The 23,139-nt window shown below is 41.7% G+C and overlaps 1 protein-coding gene across 8 annotated transcripts in view; it reads left to right on the top strand.

The window, feature by feature from the left end:
- The window catches only part of NLGN1 (neuroligin 1), a 768,195-nt gene that overhangs the window by 732,331 nt on the left and 12,725 nt on the right, over positions 1–23,139 (top strand). For 4 of the 8 annotated variants that reach the window (XM_087872510.1, XM_034438960.3, XM_034438958.3 and 1 more), the window contains one exon: positions 19,465–19,650. In XM_087872510.1, coding sequence (XP_087728636.1) covers positions 19,465–19,650 — 186 coding nt within the window. Of the gene's footprint in view, positions 1–19,464; positions 19,678–23,139 lie in introns of all 8 variants that reach the window. The other 4 variants (XM_034438951.3, XM_034438959.3, XM_034438957.3 and 1 more) reach the window with 1 other exon arrangement.

The following is a 23,139-nucleotide window of genomic DNA, read 5'->3' as shown; positions in this document are numbered from 1 at the left end:
CTTCATAGTTGGGAGGCGGCCAGCTGGCATTTGGTGCAATATGCAAATGACATTGATGACACGGCCACAGGAAATTGAAGATGGCAAACCACCATTGATGGCTGACTCGAGGAGGCTGGGAGCAGAGGGTGGCTGGAGGGCGGGGTCATGGGCTGGAGCTGAGAAGGGAAGTGGGAACCTTTAAAAGGTGGTGGGGAGCACAGAGCAAACAGAGCTGACAATGTTTTCATCTTCACGGGTGTTTGTCGGAGCGTGCCGGAGTGCTATATAAAGAATCATCACAGCAAGCCTGTTTGAATTGCTTTCTTTCTTGGAGCATGCCAGAACCTGATAAACTTTTTTTTTTTTACTGTTAGTCAGTCTATCTACTTCCCCTTCCCTTCCCCCTTTCAGAGTTCATGGCAACTATGAGGCAGCAAAAGATGCCACTTTTGGCAAAAGAAATCACTTCAGAGTTGACAAGACATTTGTGTAGTGCTTCAAAGTAAATACTTTGGATTACACTACGCAAACGTCTATTGATAATCAATATTAGTATTATGTAGCGTGCATGTTAATATTCCAATTTCTTCTTGTGGGAACTTGTTTTAGACAGGGGTTTTGTTTTGTTTTTGGAATCTCTTTAAAATGATCTGGTTTTTGGGTGTGGGTGTGTTTCTTTTTTCTTTTTCCCATTCCTGTTCAATTTCTCTCCTCTTGTCATCTTTTATTCCTTCTTTTTGTTTCTTCATGTTAAATTCCAGTTAAGCCAAATGATTGCTCATGCCTATACACAAAAATCTAGTCAATTGTGAGTCACTAAATCTGTCACTAAATTGGTGACAGATAAAATTAACAGAATTCAAGAAGGGTTGGACTTAGATCACTTGTGGAAGCATAAGGATTCCAGGCTAATTCCTCTCTTAACTCCATTCCCAGGCTCTGCCTGTCCTTCTCCTACCATTGGAGAACAACCATCTGTCAGGCCTGGAAACCATCTTGTGCCTTGGATCTTCAGGCCTGCCACATTTAGTGCTGTAGGAAACTGGGAGGGGGGATTGTATTGAGCTGGGGAGATATGTAGTCAAAATAACATTCCTTTCTCTGGGAGTCAAGGCCACTTTGCCCTGCACCTGGAGGAGTGTGACTGGGAGGCATCACCAGTTGGGACGGTGCATTGATTGGACAATGTGATGGACATGTGGGTGCTGGGTAGGGACTTGAACTTTCTTTTGGATGGGAAAAACACAGAAGCTTTCAGATTCATTTTCCCAGATGTGCCAATATGACATCTCTAATAAAATGGAACTTTGAGGAAACTCAAGCCTCAGATTTTTGTTTCGTTGGGTGTGTTACATGAAACCCTGACAGTCCCAGTCAAGTGGAGGGATCAAATAGAGAATTAGAATGGAATTGTTATGGAAACACAAGAGGCGAAGATCTCTCTCTCTCTCTCTCTCTCTCTCTCTCTCTCTCTCTCTCTCTCTCTCTCTCTCTCTCTCTCTCACACACACACACACACACACACACACACACACACACACACACCTGTTCTGCCCCAGCTACGGACCCCAAAGAACACAGCACACACAAAGTCTGTACAAAACTTAAATTTACTAAAATAACATAGTCTTTTCCAAACAAAGACGAAACCAAAGATAAAGTAATCACAATCTTACTAAGGTTGGCAGAAAGCCCAGAAGCAATTTGCAGAGAATCCAGACGCGAAGGAGAATGAACTAAAGTTGTTCCCTAAAATTGCTTCAGTCGGCGTTCCTCCTTAAATAGGCCAATTAGCCCCAAGCCTTACTCTCGAGGACACCTCCTCCTGAGGAGCCACTCCTGTCTTTTATTATTATTATTCAAACTTCTATACCGCCCTTCTCCTTTCAGACTCAGGGCAGCTCTACGTGCCCGTGCATCAAGAAGAGGCTCCTCCTCTTTGTCCTCTTCACTTAAAGGAACTTAAAGGAGCTTCTGGAGGTTCTGAAGGCCCTGGCTGAATCCCTGCCTCTGGCACCACATCTTCTCCAGCCTCCTCATTGTCTGACTCGAGTGCCAGGTGTCCAGGCTGCTGACGCAGCACCACACCAGCCTCCTCTCTGTCAGAATCAGCTACAATTCGCACAGGCCGCTGACAGGACACAACACCCCCCAATGACTTTGTGCCTTATCTAGTAAGGCAAATCTGCCAATTTGAGAGGTCTCCCATGGAATAGGTATAGAACAATAAAGAATCTAGGTTAACTCTAAACATGTTATTGGTTGTTTGTGCCTGTCACATTTCTTGTTCTCCAATTCAAAACAGGAGTTTTATTTCTTTATTAGGGATGGGTAAAACTTCTGTAGAAGGAGCAATGTAAAAACCTGTGTCAATCACTAGTATAATCAAGGAGGAGTAAAGGCTGGACAATTAATCAAGCCAACCTTGGAAAAGACTCAATAGATCCTCTACAGAACTGTCATTAGGTATTTAATTTGTGTGTTATCTATTTGAGGCAAATTGGTACAAATGAATTTTATATTTATTCACCAACCAGTATGAAGTTAGCTTTCATGATATGGGGTGCTCTGTTGACATGACCATATTGGCCATATCATTTTTGAAATATTTTCAGGTATAGGTGGAAAGCTTTTTTCCAGCAAGATGAATCTTCTCTAAGATTCGTAGTCTAAACTGAAAGATAGATCCAACTACTTCTTACAATGATATCCAGATAATAGCCAGTATATGTGTCATTCTTTTTCTGTGACATTTTTTGTTATTTACAGTTGTCATCACCTCACATACAACATAGTCTCATCTATCTATTGTGATGTAGTGAAAATGGCAGAAGGGAAGTTTGGAAAAGAAATAAGATAAGCTTGAATTCTTATTGGAAGATAAATATGATTTAATAAGTATAACAGATATATAGTGGGATGATTCTCACAATTCACCTACAGCAAGGATGAAGAATAGGATTTATTCAAAATGAACTGAAGCCTCGGGAAGGGAGGAAGAATTGCACTGTATGTTAAAAATATCCTTTTCAGCTCAGAAAACCAAGTGAATGAACTTGGCAGTGTCAAGTGTGAGAAATCAGGAAATCCAGGCAGTTCAGATGAATTTTAAGGTTTATTGCAAGCTTATACTCTCTACAAGAATCTGAAGGTCAAAGCAAATTTGTAGTAGATAAGAGTCAGTAGAATTCAAGGTCAACTGGACTTATATCTCTTGTGAGCACGAAGGGATTCAAGACTGATGACATGTTTGACCCCTCATGTTCAGCCTAGTCATCTCCTACAGGCATTGTTGTAGAGAAAAACAGGTTTATACAAGAGGTATGAGCAAAAGCTTGTTGTTGGTATATTATCACCAATCCAAATAAAAAGACACACACACACACACACACACACACACACACACACACACATATATATATATATATACACATACATACATACAGTAGAATCTTTGGTCACGAATGCTTCTGACCACAACCAAATTGGGTTCCAATCAAAAAATTTTGAATCTGGTCACAAACACATACTCAAGTGGCGATCAAACATGGCCACGATCGATTTCCCCTTCCGTGCCATTTTTTTTGAAGTGCCAAATTTCCTGTTGTTTGTTTACAACAGGGAAATTAGGTTCGGGTCACGACCAAATTGGGTTGCAGTCAAAGTTATGGAACGAATTATGGTCATGACCAGAGGTTCTACTGTACATGTATGTGTATATATATATAGAAGATATAAATCTTCAAACATCTCAAGGGCTGTCAGGCAGAGCCTGTTATTGCTGAACTGATTAAAGGGGAAGATAGGAAGCAATAGGTTTAAGTCATGGGGAAGATGAACATGGTCATTCCTAATGATAAGAGCTGTTCAAAAATGGAACAGACTGCCTTGGGAGATGGTAGATTCTCATTTACACATCATAAAGTAGAGAAAGGCTAATTAACTCTGTCTTTAAAATGGAGCAATGGATTCTTGCAAGGGGGCAGGGGTTGGACTTGGTGATCTCCAATATTATTTCTAACCCTTACTTTCCATATTACAAACACTGTATCTTTTGATCTTGATCAAATAGTCTACTCTACAGAAAAGCATTTTTGGATCACATATAGTATTCACTAAATACATTATAGAGTGTACATAACATGCATCATTCTTCTTATTCTTTGGAGGGCTCAGGATAAGGATGGGGATGTTAGCCCCAAGCCTTGAAATGTCACTGTGAAATCCAATCAATCCTTTATTTTCTTACACCTAATGGACAGAATCTTGCCAAACTAAAGGTATAACCTTCAGTGGTGAGTTCCTCCTGGTTCGGCCCGGTTCACGTGAGCCGGTAGCGGTGACGCTATTACATCACCGAACCGGTTCTCTTTCTTTGGGGGCTGGGCCCTCCCGCCCACCCCTGTGTTATTCTGACTTTATATTTCTGTTGTTTTTGCCCAGCTGAGAGGTGCGGCAGAGCGGATTGCCGCAACTCAGCTGGGCAGATTCGCAACGTGCTTGTGCGAAGCACTCGTTTGGTGTGCCTGTGAGCGAACCAAGCATGCGCGCGGCAATCACACGCAAAGCGTGTGATTGAAGAGGCGATCGCGCATGAAGCACGCACACAAAGAGAACCGGTAGTAAAGCCTGTCAGAACCCACCCCTGATAACCTTCTAACCTACTAGATGTATCCTTCTATGGTGTGGCTACCCTGGATGTCTTCCCTGTTCCCTCATCCATTTGAGGATTGCACAATCTCTTAATCCAGGCCTCTCACAGCCTCTTAATCCAGGCCTCTCACAGCTTCTTAATCCAGGCCTCTCGCTGGGAAGTTCTGGGTTGCCCAAACTTTCCCGCACTGCTATGGGGGAGAGTTTGAGCATCATAGGTACATTCATCCTAGTCCTCCTGAATTTATTGGCAGCTTTCAATACCATTGACCATGGTATCATTCAGGACCATCTCTGAGGAGTTGGAAGCACTCTTTTGTAGTGGTTCTCCTTCCTCTGTGGCTAATGCCACCTAGTGCTGGGGGAGTGGGGAAGCAGAGAGATCCAGCTCTAGGCTCTTCTTATATGGGGTGTGCTGTGGAATTCTGGTTTCACACCTCTTCTATTTCACATATACATGAGTGTATGTGACTATGACAAGTGAGGTCATTTAACAACATGCAGTGCAGAATCATCACTGTGTGTATGGTACTCAGTTATACATCTCTGCCCCATGCTGGGCAGGTGATGCCATTTGAGTAAGTAAAACTTTTAGAAAGTAACACTTCTATTTCATTCACACATACAGCATCCACTACACCTTGAATGTCAGTTTAGGGTTTCAGTCTTAACTGGCTCTACTCTCGATAGTCTGAGATATATGATTGATTGCTTTATGTATTGGCCATTAAGCAGTTAGTTTTCCAATTCGGTATTATGCTTTTTGTTTGCTTGTTTGAACCAAAGAAATGCCTAACCAATGCCTATTTGGAAAACAGATGCTATATAGTTCATGGTGCTTAATGTTTCTATGAGAATCTGAATGTTGTCTCCAATGATATAGAGAAGAAAAGAATCAAATAGAAAAAGGAAACCAATGCAATCCTTCCTAAATTACATGCTAATACTCCAGAGGCCTACTTTGAGTTAACTGGTAATTTTTCATAGGCGAGATCTAATCTATGAGTATAAATTACTTTTCATGACTATTATTCCTTAATTGAAGGGCACCAATGTGTAATTCGCACACATGTAGCAGGAATTACTCTAACTTCAATTAACTGGAATGGAACTGAAACCTTTCTCAGCCTCACTTCTTTCTCGTTTTCTCTCCCTTCCTCTCTGAATATGGGAGTACTGTTTGACATCTTGTATTTGCTTAAATTATTATGGAGAATTAAGAGAGGAAATGAAAGAGAGAGGAAATTGGTTTCAACAGGTTGTTTTAGAATAGTGTTCTTAGTAGGAGATAGGTATAACAATAGGAGTTGAAACAGCAGAAGAGACATCTAGAACACCATGGAAGAAAAATAAAGAGTGAATACAGGGCTGCTGTGAAGAATAGCAATAGCACCTAGACTTATATACTGCTTCACAGTGCTTTACAGCCCCCTCTAAGCAGTTTACAAAGTCAGCCTATTGCCCCCAACAATCTGGATCCTCATTTTACCCACTTTGGAAGAATGGAAGGCTGAGTCAACCTTGAGCCTAGTGAGATTTAAACTGCCAAATTGCAGGCAGCCGGCAGGCAGCAGAAGTAGCTTGCAGTTCTGCACTCTAACCACTTCACCACCAAGAATATCAATAGTCTTGGTATCACATAAAATTGCTCAGACAGATCTACTCGGAGTTTGAACTCTGACTATACAAATCTAGTTGAGGTGCCTGAGGGTCCATTTTATGTCCATCTTGCTCACTTATTAAGAAGTGTTTATTTCTGTCACTTCTAAAGAAGTAGAGCCTGGTTTAGCTCAACAGACAGAAGCACTGTAATTTAACACCAGCTGTCTGCAATTAAAGTAAGATCGAATCTCGCCAGGCTCAAGGTTGACTCAACCTTCCATCCTTTCTAAGGTAGGTAAATTGAGGACCCAGTTTGTGGGGGCAATAAGCTGACTTTGTATAAATATACAAAAGTAGGAAGGCTATTGCTTAACGCACTGTAAGCCGCCCTGAGTCTCCGGAGAAGAGCGGCATATAAATCAAATCAAATAAAAATAAAAATAAAAAAAGTAGAGAGGGTCCTTGGCTCTACTCCCCAACCACCTGTTGCTTATTCTTTCATATCCATGTGGTAAGGGCCAATTTTTCCAATTCCTGGACCAAGAGGCACTTCTACAAGTCAGTCATGGTCTACAATGCTTCAGTGCAAGCTGTAACGGGCAAGCCATGCTATGGGATATCCATGTAATATCCCTGCTTCACCAACTTCACTCATACCAGGAAGCTCTGGGATATATAGTTCAAGGTGCTGGTTATCACCTACAAAATGATACATGGCTTTGCACCTAATTATTGGAGATTATCTCCCTCCCTTTGTTTTTACATGTCATGTTCACTGGTGACATGGTCCAGGCATTACCGATTAAAGGATGTCATCTGATAGGATCCAAGAAGCATATGCCTTCTTGGGATTTGAATAGCCCCAATTTTAATCTCCTTGAACCAACACAGTGGAATGGCTTACTCTGGAAGTTGTGGGTGCTTCATCATTGGAGATGTTCAAGATAGCTATTTGTCCAGAAAGTTATAGGGTCTCCTGTTCGAGTAGGATGTTGGATTAGAAAACCCTCATGTTCTCTTCCAACTTTGTTATTCTGTATTCTATTCTGTATCTTTGGAATATGCATAACTTTATATGTAAACATATTTAGGATGACAACACATAAGATACCACAGGAGAAGCATTAGAGAACATATCGCTTCCATCAGAAACGACGGAAAACACCTGTGTCTCTAGGAAAGTTATCTATGATTTGTGGACCATCAGGGAAAAGGTAATCTGTAAACTCATAAACTGGGGCTGACCAAGCAAGGCCTCAGAAAGAGAAACAAATATCAGTGGAGGAGATGCCAAAAAAAGTTAAGTTACACCCTTCGCAATTAAATCCCTGGTCCTTTTTAACATACATGTGTCATGTTCAGTGCACATTTAACAAGATGAGACTTCAGTCATATGGTTTCATACAACAGCTTGATTTTTTGGGGTGACGCCCCTCCTGGCAGGTGCCCCTTGAAGGAGCTTTTTCAAGACTTATGCAGATTCATATGAGATCAGATACTTTTTCAAGCCCAGATAGAGTTTGGAGTCTGGTATCTTTTCTTTGGCAACAACAGGAATGAGCAGCATGATTTCTATCCATTGCACACTTCTGTTAAATCTTCTTCTTCTTTTTTTTTTATAATAAAGCTCTATCTCTGTGATTTTTTTTTTAAATGAGAGAGGTTGAAATTGAATCAATGCTTTATCTACTCCCCTGCTTTATGAAAAGCGATTCCCATTCTCTTTAAGTGAAAATTGAAATAGCCGTAAGCTGAGCAACCACCAACAAGGCAAGATTTTTGATAAAAGACAAATTTGTTGCTAAGTTTCTTTAAAGTGTGTGTACAGAAGGGGGGTGTTAGAGCTCCTGCTTTTTATCCACAGAGACAGAAATATTGCTATGGACTGTATCTGAAGCATTTGCTCAGTGGAACAGGGTATTTTTTCTCCCCTTATGTATTCATTCATTATGGTGCAATATCTTTCAGGTGGCTCTGGGAAAACCTATATAAGTCAGCATGAATGACTTATATCCAAAAATACTCTAGGAGTTGAACACAATTGAATTGGGTATGTGAATTTACATTTGCAATCTGCCTCTTTTCTAAAGCAGCTATTTAAATACAAACTAAAAGGCTGTAACTGGACAAAAGAAGACTACAATACATCATTGATCCGCAACTGATTTTGCCACAGTTGTGTGGACAGAATGGATGTGGATTTAATAGGTCATATATCTCTCTCTCACATATACACAGTGGTGGGATTCAACCGGTTCGCACCACTTCGGCCAAACTGGCTGTTAAATTGGCTCAGCCCGCCCCGCCCCTTCCAGAAGTTCCCACGCACCCTGTTTTGGCTCCCAGGTAAGTGCAGGGAGTCCTACTAGGCCCAAAATGCAGTGCAGGGGGGTGCATCATGCCCCCCTGGCCCATTTTTGTTCCCAGGGGGCTGCAGGGAGGCCTACTAAACCCAAAAATGGGGCACGGGGGTGCAGCGTGCCCCCCCCACAGCCCATTTTTGCTCCCAGGGGGATGCAGGAGGCCTGTCACACCCCCTGGCCATGCCCACCATGCCCACGCCCACCCAGTCGGTCATTAGAGCAGAGAACCGGTTGTTAAATTATTTGAATCCCACCACTGCAATACACACAACACACAAACACGTCAGTCCAATCCCAGTGACTGGTATCTGGAAGAGAGATGGGCAGTTAAGAAGTGCAAAGTATCAATCAATCAATTTCTTCTTTGAAGTTCCTAACTCTGATGGCAGGCCTGAAGATCCAACGAAAGAGATGGCTTCCAGGCCTGACATCTGATTTGGCAGATGTCAACCAATGGTGCAGTTTATGAGATACATCTGTCTCAAAGATGCTTTTCCAAATGGCAAATAGACTTTCTTGATTATCAAAAAAAAAAAAAAAAAATCAGTTGCCTTATGGAAAAGCCACCTTTGAGACAGCTGTGACCTGGATGATTGAAAACCTCCATAAACATTGAAACTATATCTGGTTTTGAAAGTAGCAGAGAATGGCTTTCAGACACAACTGTACGTAGAGAAAACTTGCTGGGGTCTGAAAAACACACATTTGTATTCTGCTACTTAGAGACAGGGAGGAAAGGAGTTGACCTGGATGACAGAGGGGAAGATTGATTCAAAGGTTCGTATTTTGAGACTTAACCCTTTGCTACATACTGCCAGGCAAAATTTTGGCTTTTAGCCTCAAATGGTTTGTTTGTTTGTTTATTTATTAAATTTATATACCGCCCTACTCCTGAAGGACTCACGGCGATGAACAGGCACAAAATAAAATACATAGATACAAAAGTTAGAAACATAATTAAAACCAGATTAAATAATTTAGCCCGAGACAATTAAAAATCCCAATAATTTAAAACAGATTAAAATTTCGATTTAAAAGAATTTTAAAACAGGGGAGAAAATTAGGCCAGGCTGGCTTGCTAGAATAGGAGGGTCTTAAGAGCACGGCGGAAAGTGCACAGATCTGGGATCCTCCGTATCTCTGGGGGGAGCTCATTCCAGATAGTGAGTGCCCCCACAGAGAAGGCCCTCCCCCTGGGGGCCACCAGCTGACATTGTTTGGCTGACGGCACCCAGAGGAGCCCCTCTCTATCAGAGCGTACTGGCCGGTGGGAGGCTGTTTGTGGTAGTAGGCGGTCCCGTAAAAAGTTGCCTTCTTCGAAGTCATAAACGTTGGCTTGTGGTTGATCCAGCTCTGGGAATAACTGTAGTTCGGCCAAGGAAGATATATTCTTGACCTCAGCCTAATATAGCATCAACACCATCAACCTATGATGTTTGTAAAGTAGGTGTATTCCTGTGGGAAGAGCTGCTCTGGAAGCTCACGAAGAGAGAAAGAGAGAGGGAGATCCAGCAGATAACAGCTGGAGGAAGAAAGGTATAATTTGCCCCTTTCTGAAGGCATTCTTCAAAGAAAGTTGTATCAGATAATATTCACTAGTCACTAGTGCTGTATAGTCAAGGCTATGGTTTTTCCCAGTTGCAATGTATGGCTGTGAAAGTTGGACCATAAGAAAGGCTGAGCACCAAAGAATTGAGGCCTTTGAACTATGGTGCTGGAGAAGACTCCTGCGAGTCCCTTGGACTGCATGGCGATCAAACTGGTCAGTCCTAGAGGAGATCAATCCTGACTGCTCTTTAGAAGGCCAGATCCTGAAGATGAAACTCAAATACTTTGGCCACCTAATGAGAAGGAAGGATTCACTGGAGTCCTTGCTGGGAAAGATTGAAGGCAAAAGAAGAAGGGGACAGCAGAGAATGAGATGGCTGGATGGAGTCACTGAAGCAGTAGGCATGAGCTTAAATGGACTCCAGAGGATGGTAGAGGACAGAAAGGCCTGGAGGAACGTTGTCCATGGGGTCGCGATGGGTCGGACATGACTTCACAACTAACAACAACAAGTCACTAGTGCAATATTATTTATTTGATTTCATGTGCAGCTTCTTTGAGTCTATTTGCCAACGTAGGATTATTTCGGGACCCGATAGAACTGCCAACAAATTCAAGCAAATTGTAAATACCATCTTTTTGATCCATCTTCTCCCATATCTCTGTTTTTTTATTTTGTTTTGTTTTGTTTTGTTTTGTTTTTTTGTCCTCTAGCTTGGCAGTGGGGGAATCTTTCTGCCCAAGCAATCCATGAAAAGCCCTTAAGAAAAGAGAAACAGCTGGTTCAGAAAGCTCAGCAACCAATCCTCTAGGAAATGAATTTGGCCAATGTTAAACGAAGGCAAGGTTGTTTCTCCTAGGTTACGTTTGCAGCTGAAGCCAGGGAGATCGATACGATTGATGTAAATTGTACTGGGACATGAGATCTGTACAAGAAGGGTTGGAAATGGTGTGTCTACATCGCTATTTGGCTGCACAGAAACAAAATTAATAATGAAAAGACATGCACACAGGGCACATTAGGATCCGAAGGTCTTCAGGAAGAAAAGTTTCAAAGGCCACCTCAGGACAGACCTTTGTGTTTTTGCACTCCACAAAATGAAAGGGAATGAAGCATGAGATTCTCCTGAAAAAAAAATTCATATTCAAGTTGCAGAGTTTTCAGCAGTAAAGGAGCATGTGGGTTCTCCATCAAACAGGTTCTTGTTCACCTAAATTACTTAAGAGAAGAGGAGGCACAGGAGAGGCTCTTTGTTCAGAATAATATACAACTACAAACTTAAGCGCTGTTAGGGCCTTTAAGGTTATAAGGAATGTACTTCGATGAAGTAACAGGTACCTATACGTACTGTTCAATTTACAGTGCACTTACATTTGTGCAGAAACCCTCTACAGTCTGATACACGTTGGTTCCTTGAGATGTTTTCTTCTCAAAATGCTAGGCAGAAGTGCAATGTGCCACTTTTCTGGTACAAAAGTCTTATTTCATAGGAATAATGGTTGAGGCTGTAATCCTAAATCTACTTACCCGGAAGGAAAAAATGCTCATTGTAGAATTATGTTGTTCATAGCTTCCAGGTGAGAATGTTCTTGTAAGGGTTCCAAGTAACACCCCCACCAAATAAGACTCCGAGGCTCCTCAAAGTTCCATTTTTATTACAGATGTCATATTGGCACATCTGGAAAAACCTGAATCTGAAAGTTTCCAGGTTTTCCCCACCCCAAAGGAAAGTTCAAGTCCCTGCCCCAGCACCCACAAGTCCATCACATGGTCCAATCAATGCACCGTCCCAACTGGAGATGCCTCCCAGTTCCATCCTTCCAGGTGCAGGGCAAGATGTCCTTGACTCTCTGAGAAAGGAATGTTATTATGACTATATATCACTCTGGCTCTGGGAGTACCCACACAATTCCCTCCTTCCAGGTTCCCACAGTAGTAAATGTGGCAGGCCGGAAGATCCAACAAAAAAGATGGCTTCCAGGCCTGACAGTTTTATTTGTAACTGGACTAGGGGAAAAATGGGAGCTAGAATCCAAAAGTATTCAGGAGTACATCGTGTTTACAAAATTTCAAATTCACTTCTGACAATTCCTCTTCATTTAGTTGCCTGGTTTCCTCTTGAAGCTGCAACAGAACAGTGATGTAATGAGAGAAGAATACTGGTTTAACCCTAGTAGAGCTAAGAATGGTTTAAAGCTATTCGTTCCAGACTGGAGTGAGAAACCATGGGGGTAGTAGGAAAAGTAAGTTTGGTAGGATTTGTTGAGGTTGCGATTGAATACAAAGTGAGGGAAATACTTTGGAACCTCTTTCCATTGTTGGGCTGAAGTGTTCCTGATCAATCTTATAGGCAGGGGTGGGCTTCAAAAATTTTAGCAAGGGGTTCTCTAACCGATTGCTGTGTGGGCGTGGCCATGGTGGGTGTGGCCTAGTTGGCCTCCTGCACCATGCTGGGGGGGGACATTTCTGGGCTCCGGAGGCTTTCTTCGAGCCTCTGGGAGAGCGAAAACAGCCTCCCCAGGCTCCCGAAGACCTGTTTCTGGTCTTCCCAAACTTCCGGTAGGCCCATTTTTTGCCCTCCCCAATGCTCCGCATGCGCTTGCACTTACCCATATCCAAAACGGGCCATGTGGGGACTCCTGGTATGGGTGGGGTTGGGTGGGTGAGGCCAGCCAGGAGTGGGATTTGGGGGTTCTCTGAACTGCACAGATTCTTAGCTAGAGGTTCTCCCGAACCCCTGCGAACTCCTACAGCCCACTACTGTGGTGGCACAGTGGTTAGCATGCAGGATTGCAGGCTACCTCTGCCCACAGCCTAGAGTTCGATCCTGATGGAGCTTGAGGTTGACTCAGCCTTCCATCCTTCTGAAGTTGTAAAATGAGGACCCAGATTGTTGGGGGCAATATGCTGACATTGTAAACCAGTCTTAGAGTGCTGTAAAGCACTATGGAATGGTATATAAGTCTAAGTGTTCTTCCTCTTGCTATTATTATCAGAAAATAACACTTTTATGAAAATGTCTGCCTTTTTTACTGATTCCTATCCTGCCTGCCAATCTCTACAACAGGTAGTCCTTAATTTATGACCATAATTGAGCCGAGCATTTCTGTTGCTAAGCAGAAACAGAGTTAAGTAAGTTTTGTCTCATTTTATGACCTTTCTTGCCCCAGTTGTTAAGGGAATCACTGCAGTTGTTAAATTAGTAAAACAGGTGTTAATGAATTTAGCTTCCCCATTGACTTTGCTTGTCAGAAGGTTGTAAAAGGTGATCACATGACCCCAGGACACTGTAACTGTCATAAATATGAGTTAGTTGATAAGTGTCTGAATTTTGATCGTGTGATTGGGCAATGGTCATAAATGTGAAAACTGGCCATAAGGTCACTTTTTACACTGCTATTGTAACTTTGGTTACTAAACAAACGGTTGTAAGTCGAGAATTACCTGTACTTGGAATACCTTTCTATAACTCTAAGTAAGTCTATTCACTTGGAAACTATTGCATTTGAGTATATCCTACACAGAGTAGATTGTTGAACACCTTGTTTGTAATTGAATTATAAATGCATGAATTTAATAAAGCCGAGGGCTACTTTATGCCACCAATCTCATTTATTCTTTCAACAAGAGTGGGCCAGTGGTGAAATCCATTTTTTTTACTACCGGTTCTGTGGGCATGGCTTGGTGGGTGTGGTGTGGCTTGGTGGGCATGGCTTGGTGGGCATGGCAGGGGAAGGATACTGCAAAATGTCCATTTCCACCCCACTCCAGGAGAAGGATAATGCAAAATCCCCATTCCCTCCCCACTCCTGGGGGAAGGGTATTGCAAAATCTTCATTCCCACCCCACTCTGGGGCCAGCCAGAAGTAGCATTTGCCAGTTCTCCGAACTACTCAAAATTTCCACTACCAGTTCTCCGAACTACTCAAAATTTCCACTACCAGTTCTCCAGAACCTGTCAGAACCTGCTGGATTTCACCCCTGGGGTGAATTTCCAAAATAAAACATCCTGCTAGTCCAATAGGCCATTTGCTGGATAATTCTTCTTCTATGCTTTTTTCAGCAGATTGTTAAGGCTTCTGTACAAAGTTTATTTCATTTCTTTTATTGAGGCTTATCTTACTCTTGGTGGGCATTAAACCTTTACTATGTATTTCTTTATATGTCTTTCATCTCTGTGGGAGATAAGCAAAATAATGATTGTGGGGCTGTCCTTAGGACATCTTTCAGAGTGTTCTAAGTGGAGCCAGGGGGAGAAGGTTAACTGACGGGCCTCCAGAGGCAGGCAGTATAAGACAAGTGCGAATGCTATTTTCAGTACACACCCAGCTGCAAAAGAGCCTACGCAGCTTTGTATCTTAATATCCTTTCATATTCTGATATTGTGGATTCTTCTTAGTGTGTTAGCCGGGCAATATGCTAAACAGTGTTGTTGTTTTAATGGAACAGTCCATCTTATTGAGGTTACCACTTTCTACATTTGGACGTACATTAGGGGTGAAATGCTCCCAGTTTGGACCGGATCGCCTGATCCGGTAGCGATGGAGGCAGGTGGTTCGGAGAACTGGTAGCAAAAATCCCTGCTCCCCACCCCCATTGCCCAGCTGAGCTGCGCAATCATCAGAGGCTTTTTTTTTTAATTTTTAAAAGCCTTTTTCTACAACCTTTTAAAAGTAAAAAAGCTTTTAAAAGTAAAAAAAAATGTTTTTAAAAGTTAAAAAAAAAAGCCTCTGATGATCGCGCGGCTCAGCTGGGATCATCAGAGGCTTTTAAAAGCATTTTTTTCTACAACCTCTTCGGCCGAAGAGATTATTGAAAAAATGTTTTTAAAAGGAAAAAAAGCCTCTGCCGATCAGGCAAGTCAGCTGGGATCGTCAGAGGCTTTAAAAGCATTTTTTTAACAACCTCTTCAGCCGAAGAGGTTGTAGAAAAAATGGTTTTAAAAGTAAAAAAAAAAAAAAGTCGGCAACGCCCACTCAGTCATATTAACCCCCCCCACCAAGCCACGCCCACAGAACCGGTAGTAACAAATTTTACATTTCACCATTGATGTACATGTAGTATAGGTAGTATGACCACAACTGAGCCCAACATTTATGTTGCTCAGTGAAATATTTGTTAAGTGAGTTTTCTCATGGTTGTTAAGTGAATCACCGCAGCTGTTAAATTAGTAACACGGTTGTTAAGTGAATCTGGTTCCCCGTTGACTTGGCAGGCCAGAAGATTGCAGAAGCTTCTCATATGACCCCAAGGCACTGTGGCCATCATAAATATGAGTCAGTTCCAAGCATCTGAATTTTGACCATGTGACCATGGGGATGCTGCAATGGTCATAAGTGTGAAGAACAGTCATAAGTCACAAGTGGTGATGCCTACGCTTTCCCGCCACTGATGCAGCCCAGTTCCAAATGGCTCAAGGCCTAGTAGTGGGGCCACGGCCCAGGGATTGGGCACCCCTGTTATAATGGCAGAATAAACCAGCTCTCGGCTCGTCACCCAGCCAATTCATTCTGAATTGTAGAATGTAGGGGAGACTGAAACTGAAGGCTGTCATTTAAAGGAATTTTGAATCTTTTTTCGCTTTCACTTTCTGTAGCACAGTGCCAATTCTGTTGAGTGCCTAGAACAGGGGTGTCAAACTCAAGGTCCAGGGGCCTAATCCGGCCCATGGGGTGCTTAGATCTGGCCCATGGGGCCGCTCTGGAAACAGCAAAGTACTGGTCCACAGTGCCTCTGCCAGTGATAACGGAGCTCAGGGAAGCCGCACAAGGGCCGCGTGGGTTCCATTTCTGGCCACAATGGCCTCCTGCAGCCCCCTGCCAGCGAAAATGGAGGCCCGGGGAGACGGCGTGCTCCGTTTTGGATGGCAGAGGGCTACAGGAGGCCATCGCAGTCAAAAACAGAGCCTCGAGTGACGTCAGGCTAGCCATGGCCCCAGGCCATGCACGCACCCACCCCAGCCCCCAAGATCAAACATTACCCTGATGCGGCCCTCAATGAACTCGAGTTTGGCATTTAGAACAGTGGGTGTTTGTTCCCTCTCTAATTTATGCAGATTTTACATGCAAAGAAATCTGTCATTTTCTCCAAGGATTCTAGAGTTAGGAAGACTTCACCTAAATAAATGATAATAAGAGTAGGAATGCACATCTTTGGAGAGTTAGGTGTCCACCAGGAGTAGGTAAAGGTGTAGTTTCAGGTAATAAAGAACATGCATAGCAACATCATCGTAGAAATGCAATGAACTGTGTTTTTCTGCCACGTGTCAGAATGCAAGGACACAATGTATACTGACATCTCCCCCAGTGTGTTATTATTTGAGTTTTATCAGTTTGTTGAAAGCACTGTCATTTCTAGGAGTCCTTCATTTTCCTGAAAACAAAATTCACTTTACAAAATTTCAGCAAAGCAGAATTCTTCTTCTAGACATCTGAGCCGTTGCATCAGTTCGTTGGATAAGGGATATCAATGCTAAATACGTTTTTGAGGTGTTTATCCCAATTGTGGGTTCCAAATTTTTTTACTACCGGTTCTGTGGGTGTGGCTTGGTGGACATGGCAGGGGAAGGATACTGTAAAATCTCCATTCCCACCCCACTCCAGAGGAAGGATACTGTAAAATCTCCATTCCCTCCCCAATCCAGGGGAAGGTTACTGCAAAATCTCCATTTCCTCCCAATCAGCTGGGACTTGGGAGGCAGAGAAAAGATGGAGGTGGGGCCAGTCAGAATTTTTACTACCGGTTCTCTGAACTACTCAAAATTTCCACTACTGGTTCTCTAGATCTGATTAGAACCTGCTGAAACCCACCTCTGGTTTGTCCCCATTTTGATCTTGACTATTCTAGTAGTAAGGATTTTGCTTCCTTTAAGGGTCTGGAACAGTGGTGGGTTCCTCCCGGTTCTGCCCGGTTCCGCCGAGCCAGTAGCGGTGACGATATGATGTCACCGAACCGGTTCTGCCCCTCCACCCCCCCCCGCATTATTCTTACCTTTTATTTGGCCCCACCCCCAATCTATTGCTGCCTCCTGAGTCCCAGCTGATCGGCTAGAAGGAAAAAAAACTTTTAAACTCTTGCCGTGGGATTTCAAAGGACCGCCTTACAGCTGATCAGTGTTAAAAGGCAGTGTGGTGGTAGACCGGTGCCTCCAAAAACAAATGAGTAGATTGGTGCCTCCAAAGCAAATGAGTAGACCGGTACAGCTCTGCAAGCAGTTAAAGTCCTTCCTGACTCTTGGTGTAGGGTTTCCTGCCTGAGTAGGGGGTTGGACTAGAAGTCCTCCAAGGTCCCTTCCAACTCCGTTATTCTTCAGAGAGAGATTTAGAGACAATTGAAAGTTCTGCTGTCTGAAGAGTGGCACCTCATAACCTTGGTGTCTGCTTACTTTGCTGATTTTCTTATGCTTAAGTTCTATGGTATTATTTGTAAGTCACTCAGAAAATTCCAAAATGGAGCAACATATATGATAGCACAACAAATAAATGCTAAATAAAAATTACGAGAGATGTAATTATTTTTCAGGATTTGAGCCATTAAAAAAATAAACTTTGTTTACTAAAGAACATCTTGGAAAGTAAACACCAATGTTTGTTCATCCGTGTGTCTTGTGATATTTCCAAATGTCTCTTAGTTGTCACATGTGTGAAAATAAGTTTTTTGGAGACATTTGCATTACAACCATGAAATGAATTCCTGTTGTTCGACTGAAAAGGTTGTATCAGATATATATACTTGTTTACTTGCAAGTGTTATCTGCCGCTTTGATATAAATATCATAAAACAAACTTTACCAAAGTGTTCAAATGCTTAGGGCCATTAGACTATAATTATGTGTCACTGAAGTTCTTAAGTTATTAGAGCAATTTTCTTCCCCAAGCTTAAGAAAGCCCTAAACTACCTCATTTTTTCCTCTCTTATTACAATTATTAATAAGATATCATTCTTATCACCTATTATGCAAAGGGCATTATAGATATGCCAACTCATTTTTTTTTATTAACGGATAAAATGGATTTTTTCCCCTTCTCCTCATAATTAAAGGTTGTTTCCCCAGTTTCTGTAATTAAAGCCTGTTATGAACAGAAGTATGTTATTTGGGGGGGGGGGAAATCTTAATGAAAGATTTATGGAGTGCTAGTCTTTCTAAAGCAACTTGTGGACTTTTGCCCTCTGGAAAAATTAAAGGATTTAATCCCAGTTCTCTGCTTTGAGTGTATGAACTGTAAGGTTAAAGATTAGTATTTGCAATTTTCTGTGCCTTTTAGACAAAGTTTGCTAATGGCATCAGTTGAAGCCTTTAAATTACAGAAATCCATACAATTTGGGGAAGAGAAAAATGGCCAGGGAGCTGGGGCTGAATCCAGCATGTTGTATGAACCAACAGGGGTTGGTCCCAGTAGTGGTTTTCAATTTAGTTTGCTACCGGTTCACTCGTGCATGCAGAAGCATCCAGGCAGGTGGGCAGAGCCTCCCTTCACTGCCGCTACCAGTTCACCCAGCTTGGGGCGAACTGGTAGCAAACCCCCACTGGTTGGTCTCAAGAATTTTATTTATTTTTATTTATTTAGTTTGTCAAACATGTACGAGATAACAGGAATAGATACAAACATGGATATTAATGCAGGAAATGGGTATGAATAAATGGGGACAGTAGGACAGGGACGGAAGGCATCCTGGTGCACTTATACACGCCCCTTACAGACCTCTTAGGAATGGCGTGAGGTCAACAGTAGACTGTTTGTGTCTACTGTTTTTTTTGTATTTTGTATTAGGTTTTTTTTTTTTTTTTTGTATTTATGTCAGGAATTGAAATGAATTTCTGTACCTGATACACTGGTGTTCTGTTCCTCCAGCTCCTTCCCTTTATTATCTTAAAAGTAAATAAATAAATAAAACAACCTCAGCCAGCCTAGTCTTCCCAGTGTCCTCTCAATGGGAAATGTAAATGATACCGAATGAGCTTCAACTTATGGCCTCCCTGAGCTCTAAAACAAATTGCAAGGGAAGTGTCAGTTTAGCGTGCCATTCGGCACGGAAATCAGCCTACCTTCTTCAAAAGCGCCTGCAGTCATTTATCATGCATAGCGTTATTACAATAAATACCCAAGGATTTGTAGTGGGAATGATGAGTCACTTGTAAATGGTGGCAAAGTGGATAAAGAACAAAATATATTTACGTACTGCTTAACTCCTGATACATTTGAAAGTGGTTGGCCTGATGAAAACAGCACAGCCGTAATCTGAAATATGCAGTAATTTTTTTGCTCTAATGTGTTTTTTTTTCCCCTTCTTTCTTTCTTCTCTTTTGACTTGCAGGTTTCTTGAGCACTGGGGATCAAGCAGCTAAAGGGAATTATGGCCTTCTTGATCTCATTCAGGCCTTGAGATGGACTAGTGAAAATATTGGGTTCTTTGGGGGCGACCCGCTGAGAATAACTGTTTTTGGATCTGGCGCCGGTGGTTCATGTGTCAATCTCTTGACTTTATCCCATTATTCTGAAGGTAACCGTTGGAGCAATTCAACCAAAGGTATTATTGCAGGTTGCAAATTTTGATGATTTTGGTGTCTGCATGCCACCACCATGCCTACTCTGTGATGCTCTTGCATATATGTTCTTGATGTGTCTAGATAATGCCCCCCAAAATAAATTTGGGGTTGAGGCTATGTACCTTTTGGTTTGAGGTTATGTACCTACACTTTATGCCAGGGGTGTCAAACTCAAGGCCCGTGGGTCAGATCCGACCCATGGGGTGCTTAGATTTGTCCCTCAGGGCCGCCCTGGAAACAGCAAGGGATCAACCCATGGTGCCTCTGCCAGCAAAAAACGGAGCTCAGGAGGGCCGCGCGTGGCTCTCCCGAGCTCTGTTGTCAGCCACAACAGCCTCCTGCAGTCCTCTGCTGGAGAAAACGGAGCTCAAGGGAGCACCGTTTTCGCCAGCAGAGGGCTAGCAAAACAAACTAAAAACAAAACAAAAGGAGAAATGTTTTGCCTTTTGCATTCGAGCATGCAAGAAGGGCCAGGAAAGGAGAAAGGGAAAGAGGAAAGACAAAGAAAAAGAAGGGAAGATGGGAAGAGAGCAAGGAAGGAAAAATAAGGAAAGAGGGGAAGGAAGAAGAAAAAATGAAGAATGAAGGAAAAAGAAAAGGAAGGAAGGAGATTATAATGAGAGTGAGGGAAGATCTGAGGGAAGTCCTTCCTTAGCTCTTGGCCACCACAGGTGCCCCGACACGAGCAACGTTGAGCTGGCCATGCCCCCTGGCCATTCCCCCCTCCCCCCGAGGTCAAACAACTTTGATGTGTCCCTCAATGAAATTGAGTTTGACACCCCTGCTTTAAGCAAACTGAATTTCTATGTATTTCTTCTGCCGTAACAGTTTTTTTCCTCTCCTTTACATGTATGTATGTTTGTCTCTGTGTAATAGATTTAGTTTAGTTAGTTTGTTTCGTTAGGCTTCAGGAGTATGTATAGTAATTACTGTCACAAGTACTTTCACAAGCACAATAAGGGGGTATTGATAATTCAAACAAACAAACCTTCGATCATACTTCCAGAAGGGGTGTGAACTGAATAGTGCAGATGCAAATTATAAGTAAGGTTTTAATTTATTTATTTAATACATCGCTTTTCTGAAGCAAAAAGCATTTCACAGTAAGTAGTAAGTAAATAAAAATTTGGAAAAAAAATGATTTTAATGCCATAGTAAGTCCCAGTTATTCATAAACTATATTAATATTTTCCAGTTAGTGAACAATAATTGGGAAAATTATCAGCTGTGATCCACGATACAGCCTAACTAAACTGAGCTGTATGTCACTACAGTATTTATTTCTTGAAGGGAAGGTTGATGGTATGGGAGACTCTGAATCCCTCATGCCAGTTGCTTTTCCAGTTTGGTTCTTCTTTTCATGATTAAATTATGTACTGGGTATAACAAAAGTTTTGTTTTGTTTTTTTAATTCCATCCCATATTGAAACCCACCATTATATAATGAAACAATATGGTGGGGTTCAAAGGAGATGTTCTTTCATTTGGCAGTTTTTTTACACAGAGATGTGATGTCATGATGGTCACCAGGGTAGGTGGTTGGAAACGAGGATTAGATGAAATCATGGCTATTGATGCCTACCAATCATACTTGGAAGATGTATCCAGATCAGGGGTGGGTTCTAAATTTTTTTACTACCGGTTCTGTGGGCATGGCTTATTTTGAAGGCGTGGCTTGGTGGAGGGTGATGTGACAGGGTGGACGTGGCCAACTTTTTTCTTTTTTTACTTTTAAAAGCATTTTTTCTACAACCTTAAGAGATTGCAGAAAAAAATGCTTTCAAAAGCCTCTGACAATCAGGCAACTCAGCGGGGATCGCCAGAGGCTTTTAAAGGCATTTTTTTTTTCTACAACCTCTTCGGCCGAAGAGGTTGCAGAAAAAATGCTTTCAGAAGCCTCTGATGATCCCAGCTGAGCCGTGTGATCATCAGAGGCTTTTTTTTTTTTACTTTTAAAAGCATTTTTTTCGGCCAAAGAGGTTGTAGAAAAAATGCTTTTAAAAGTAAAAAAAAAAAAAAGCCTCTGATGAGGTGGGCAGGGTAAGCAAGCGGTGATCGGGCCAGGGACCGGGGGCATGGCCAGCCAATGTTATTACCGGTTCTCTGATCTACTACAAATTTTTACTACCGGTTCTTGCGAACCGGGAGCAACCCACCACTGATCCAGATGTTTCTGATATTTGGAAGAGGCCCATTCTTAAAGTCAAGTCAAGGTTGTGAGCTTTCAAAAATATTTCAAAAGCACTTGAGACTCCATTAAAACTGTAAATTTGAAAAGCTATGCCTTCAGTTTCATCCATCAATGCTTTCTAAAGGTTTTAAACACATCAATTGGAACAAGTTTTTTTTTTCTGATCCTCTTTAGAATTCGATGAAAACACAAGTACAGTACATGCTAGCAAAATGTTTTCTTGTGAGAAAGTGGGTATATATTTTATTTCCATTTCTACATCTATGTCTATCAAGATATGTAATAAGGAACATTTTCTGGAGAGGGAGTTAGTGACATTTGCACCATTCAAAATCTAGTTTGTGATCGGAGGCCTACTTAAGGCACAATTAATAGTAGGAGGATGGCAAACTCATTTACTATGAAGAAAATGAGCACCTCATCCAAAAAGCTTTTATTTTGAGTCTATTGTGAATTACACTTGGTACCTAAGGAAAAGACTAAAATTATAGATATAGAAGGTTATTACTGTGGCTTTTCCTTTACTCAGTATGTTTAACTCTTTGCTGCATGGAAAGCTGGAAGCCTCTCTCCTATTTAGCACATTTATACCAATTACCATAAAATAAAATAAAATAATAAAATAAAATAAAATATAAAATAATAAAATAAAATAAAATAAGAAAATATAATATATAAAATAAAATAAGAAAAAACAAAAACAATGCCACTACCCACTTCTTCTTCCTATAGACTCACTTGCAAGAAGAGAAACTATAATAGATTTCTCATGTTTTGTTAATATGGATTTATATTAATCAAATCCAACCCTTCCATAGAATCCAGGACAGCTTACTGACATTGTGAACATTGTGAATTAAAAAAGAAACCTTTAAACAATAAAGGCTTGTCCAAAATAGCTCTGTTTAAATCAATGTTCAACATTATAAAGAAAATTGAAATTTTTTGGGGGGGGGAATCATGCTCTGTATTGGACTACAATAATATCACAACTTGAACAAATTGAGATTTTCATGGGAAATCATTTCAGTCTATTTTTAATTCTTGAGTGGATCGTTTTGTTGTAATAATCTGTGGCGCCTTTCACAGAAGCCTATGAAAAAAGCTTCCACTTAAAACTGGTATATAAATGACTTGTTCATTCTCTGTCTTCTCTCTTCTTTTAATTTGTGTAATTTCAATCTCTTGGTGACAGCCTAGTAATTACATTCAAATAGCAACTTACATCTCTTGACATTTGCCCTCCAAACCA

This window comes from Pantherophis guttatus, chromosome 6 (assembly GCF_059756535.1).
Source record: "Pantherophis guttatus breed Tessera chromosome 6, ASM5975653v1, whole genome shotgun sequence".
Lineage (NCBI taxonomy): Eukaryota > Metazoa > Chordata > Lepidosauria > Squamata > Colubridae > Pantherophis > Pantherophis guttatus.
Note: the sequence above shows the minus strand (reverse complement) of the source record. Positions and strands in the feature narration are given on the sequence as shown.